General features: G+C 41.3%; 1 protein-coding gene across 2 annotated transcripts; it reads right to left on the minus strand.

Annotated features, from left to right (window-relative positions):
• Window positions 1–252: 252 nt before the first annotated feature.
• On the minus strand, window positions 253–4,331 carry LOC116378919 (zinc finger protein 281-like). Of its 2 annotated transcripts, XM_031840825.1 has the most exons (6): window positions 3,898–4,331; window positions 3,604–3,674; window positions 2,575–2,731; window positions 1,400–1,483; window positions 1,173–1,291; window positions 253–1,083 (listed from the first exon to the last, which is right to left on the minus strand). In XM_031840825.1, exons 1-4 carry the CDS (start codon window positions 4,129–4,131, stop codon window positions 1,448–1,450), a joined length of 498 nt encoding a protein of 165 aa, XP_031696685.1. In that variant the 5' UTR covers window positions 4,132–4,331; the 3' UTR covers window positions 253–1,083; window positions 1,173–1,291; window positions 1,400–1,447. The 2 variants fall into 2 exon arrangements, with proteins under 2 accessions (XP_031696685.1, XP_031696684.1); XM_031840824.1 differs by having other exon boundaries at window positions 1,400–3,674.
• Window positions 4,332–4,412: the final 81 nt, after the last annotated feature.

Here is a 4,412-nt window from a genome sequence, read left to right on the forward strand (position 1 = left end):
AAGGAAATGTCTGATGTAACTCAGCTGGACTTGTTCCAAACGGTCCCAAACTTCACATGCTTGATAACACTCATGGCCTGATGATGTCTACAAGCTAATTTTCCCTAATACTCACAGCGCCACCTGCTGGCGAAAGGAAATCTGCGTTTTTTGACAAACACCATCCGATTTACATGACTTTTACACAATGTGGTTTACACTTGATATAGAGCTACATAATGCACGTGTTCTGTAGCGCCAGGCAGCGGATACAGGGAGCATCGAACTATTTGCAAAGCATCATTTCCAACATCAGGCGGTCCACGCAAGATTAAATACGTCTCACTCGCGGACGCGCTGTCCGACGGTCGCGGACGTTCTCTGCCGCGCAGGCCGGAGTCCCGCCGCCACCCCCGACACGCTGGAAGATGCGAGGGCCCGTTCATCACTGCTCGCAGCTTTAATTCTCATTATTGTTTTACAATTGTAACGTTGATAGCTCAAACACCTCATTGTAAAAGAAATATGTCCCGTACTACGCTACACGTATTTAAAAAAGTACTTTCAGTTCATGAGTTATGACCAGACTTAATGCCACTAATATGACGAGAACAAACAGTAAATACATATTTAACTTAAAAATAACATACTTTAAAAAAAAGAATTGCATTTGCAGGAAGCCCTGTGGGCTTATTGTGGGGAGAGGAGTGGGCACAGAACCAGAATCTGAATAATTACAAAGATGTCACTTAAAAAAATAACAATAATAAAATAGGAGCACAAAAAAATAAAACAGAATTTAACCCGTGTTCTCTCCCTCTCAGGCTCTCATCTGTAGCTTTGGCTTGTTGTAGTTTTGGAACCTGTACTTACTGGCTCATTGACATCAGATAACAAACTACTATACCCTGAGAATTCAGACACAGGCGTCCGTATCCTGTGATCCACCTCCCCGCTAGAGTCGGTGCCGTAAGACAGGCCACGGCCATCCGACTTGAATTGGGAGCCAAAGGCCTGGGCAAAGTTTTCGATCTGGTAGGAAGGATTGGAGGAGTCCAGAGAGGCCAAATCCAAATTAAGCTGTCGGTCTGTCCTAGAAAAATACTGAAGGGAATAACACCAAATGTTGTTTTCGAGCTTTTGATGCATAAAGTATCGCATTTGATAATCGGGATACTAAGCAGCTCACTGACCTGTTGGCAGGTCTCACATCTGTACGGCTTTTCTCCGCTGTGAGTCCTCTTGTGCCTCTCCATGTGGTACTTCTGAATGAAACGCATGTTACACTGGTCACAGCTGAATGGCTTCTCTCCTGCATTACAAGAACAGCGATGCTCAAGGTTAGTTGCGATTAGACGCACACAATGACTCGCAGATTAAATCAGATTCGACACGGATTGGTTGTCTTTAAAACACTCACCACTGTGGATTTTCTCGTGTCGCTGGAGAAGGTATTTCTGAATGAAACTCATGTTGCACTGATTGCATCTGAAGGGTCTTTCACCTGAAACAAAGCCACAGAGATTTATACGGTTACAGTGTTGCATCCCTGTGTCGTTACCCTTCTGTAGAATGGTTCACTTATTCATAAAACAATGCAATTGAATCCAATCACGTCCCCTACTCTTCACCAAAAGCAGTACGTGTTGCATGGCTATTGCATTGTATTTCACAGGTGTTCATCCCGTTCTGAAATCCGGTCTTTTAGTCCGTCGACAATACGAACACAGTTAATTATTTTGGTGCATGAATAACTATTAATTCAACAGAGTCTGAGATTTGAAAACCTTTTTACATAAATTAATTCAATGCTATGAAATGATTCTTATACAGTACAGTAGTTGGGAATCGAGCACAAACTGAAATTCACAAGAGTGATAAACAAGAGTGATTCTCAAATGAGGACATTAATCCTGTGGCAAGTCAGAAGGAGCCAGGCCTTAACATGTGGTACAAAACAATAAATAACACTCAGGCTTTATAATGTTTTATCACAGGCATCATGGTTGCAAATATGTAGCTACTTATTTATAGATTGTTTTATTTTAAACACAGTAAACATTACTACTACATTTTTTTCTTCAAAATTCCATACCTATTTATATGGTTAGGGTGCTGCATCCCTGTGTCGTTACCCTTCTGTAGAATCGTTCACTTATTCGTAAAACAATGCAATTAAATCCAATCACGTCGCCCACTCTTCATCAAAAGCAGTACGTGTTGCATGGCTATTGCATTGTATTTCACAGGTGTTCATCCCGTTCTGAAATACGGTCTTTTTACAACGACGCCCCTGCCTGTGATCCTTGTTTTTTGTTGGACGAGGATGATGGTGGAGGTCTTGAAGCAGGTGATTAAAGGACATTGTTTTAAAAATGTATAGATTTCTGAGTTGTTAAATAATAACTCTTGCATTTTTATTAAATTTTCTTGCATTTATTGAGTGATTTATTACCCAAAGGACAGTTATGAGTGAAGACAAGAAAAACTCTTTGCTCTTTTTACCCGGCAATGAAGTTTGACTGCTAATCGATGCAGCTTCATTCTCTCTGCGTCCTCTGTTCAACAGGTGACTATCAATCACATCACACTTACCACCCACACGGTGATGTTGGAGTCGGCTGAACCAGTCCCCATCTTGTCATCTTCGTGGCTGGAGTGGAGACCCCACACTTTGTCCTGGTGGGCGTCCAGCGTCTTCACACACTCGTTGGTCTTTATGGTCCACAGCTTTACTAAACCATCGGAGCCACTAAGGACAGAACGTCAGTTGGGAGAGTTGAGTTACAACAGTGTGAGGGGGATCCACAACAATGCAGATAAAACACAAGTCTATACTACAATCTATGCTAACTCTAGTGAGGTGTTTAGTGTGTCTACGTTGACACTGGAGAAGGGAAAGGAGAACGTAAACTCAAAAAGAGGCGGAGACAATTAATCAATCAACAGAAAATGAGTCGATTATATTTTGATATATCTTTTACGTTACAGTTGTTTAATCAAGTAAAAATGGAAGATGTTTTCTGGTTTGAGCCTCTCACATCTAATCACTTTAAACAGAATGTCGTTGCCTTTTGGACTGTAATTGTGACAAAAAGTTGTTTTGGGTTCTCAGAACTTTTCGTTCACCTTACGATTAAATCAAAAACGAATTGGCATATTAATTTAAAGTCAGCATACAGATGAAAAATGAAACAGATTTTTGAGTGTGTAGTGAAAGTGCACTATTCTCACACAAAGCAGCTACTCACAGTTGGAAAAAACAAAAAGCTACAGTTTAAGTATCAAGTGTTTTCCTACCAAGCTGGTGATTTAATATAATTTTGTAAAAGTTTGCCACCAGCAGTCAAAACACAAGAACAATAGAAAATTCCTTTCACTTTTTTTCTCCATTAAGTATGAATAGTCCACGTGAGCCCAAAGCTAGTTTTTGGATCGTGCCAATCAGATAAAACATGATAAGCACAGATGAGGGTTTGGAGCTCACGTTTCCTTGTGCTCAGCACAAAGTGAAGCTTTTGTAAAAAAACAAATTAATTGAGACCGCAGATTGTTTCCAGAACTAACCTGTAAAAAATGAAGATAAGATTGTTCTGGAGAAAAGCTTTGCGTGTGTGTGGTTACCTGGTGAGCAGCTGAATGCCTCGGCTCACAAAGATCACCTTCAAAACCGATGCATCGTGACCCTCAAATGTCTAAAAAATGACAAACAAATATCACATATTTACTTTAAAGCCACAAAAATATCACAATTACAGTCATCTATGGGGAAATAACTCATTCATAACTCTAACAAACATTTAAAGTGAGAGATATGATGTCTGTGCATAAAAAAGGACACTTGACGAGGGAGGGATCCGACTGCACATACACAACTAATTGGTACTCTGTGACACATGTACACTTCTCGTGGCCCACCTTGAGGCAGCTGAAGTCTTGCAGGCTCCACATTTGTGGCACCGTCTGCGGAGGACGTGGCCAGCACCTGGTCGACGGGAGAGAAGCAGACAGCCCAGACGCCGCGCCGGTGGCCCCTAAAAACCCCCAGCATGCCCACGATCCCCTCCGCCGCCAGTGACCACAGCTTGGCCGTGCGGTCCTGGGACCCCGAATATATCGGTAATATATCTGCAACTGCTGCAAGGTTTTCATTCCCAGTCATCCACGTTTCTCCAAGTCATGCTGCTATTTCAGCTTTTAGAAACTACAGAAAAACTTGCAAAAATAGACTGAAGAATAACTGTTTTACCTACATGCATTGCTATTACAGTGTCTGACACAGATACATGGTGTGGAAATGTTTTCAAGAATGATAAATTCATAATATTAAGAAGAAAAAAAAACGTTTTTTTGGAAACCTTCTGCCCTCTGGTGATTAAATAAACATACTGCTTTGCATTTCACATCGGTACTTGTTTACACATGCTGCCCTC

Source organism: Anarrhichthys ocellatus, unplaced genomic scaffold (assembly GCF_004355925.1).
Source record: "Anarrhichthys ocellatus isolate YVR2014 unplaced genomic scaffold, GSC_Weel_1.0 scaffold3394, whole genome shotgun sequence".
In the NCBI taxonomy this organism is placed as follows: Eukaryota; Metazoa; Chordata; class Actinopteri; order Perciformes; family Anarhichadidae; genus Anarrhichthys; species Anarrhichthys ocellatus.

Coding starts and splice junctions, on each gene's coding strand:
- LOC116378919 (XM_031840824.1), bottom strand. CDS start 1,526: ATGCAACACTGTAACCGTATAAATCTCTGTGGCTTTGTTTCAGGTGAA. Junction 1,292..1,399: donor ACACGAGAAAATCCACAGTG/GTGAGTGTTTTA, acceptor CTTGTAATGCAG/GAGAGAAGCCATTCAGCTGT. Junction 1,084..1,172: donor GATGTGAGACCTGCCAACAG/GTCAGTGAGCTG, acceptor TATTCCCTTCAG/TATTTTTCTAGGACAGACCG.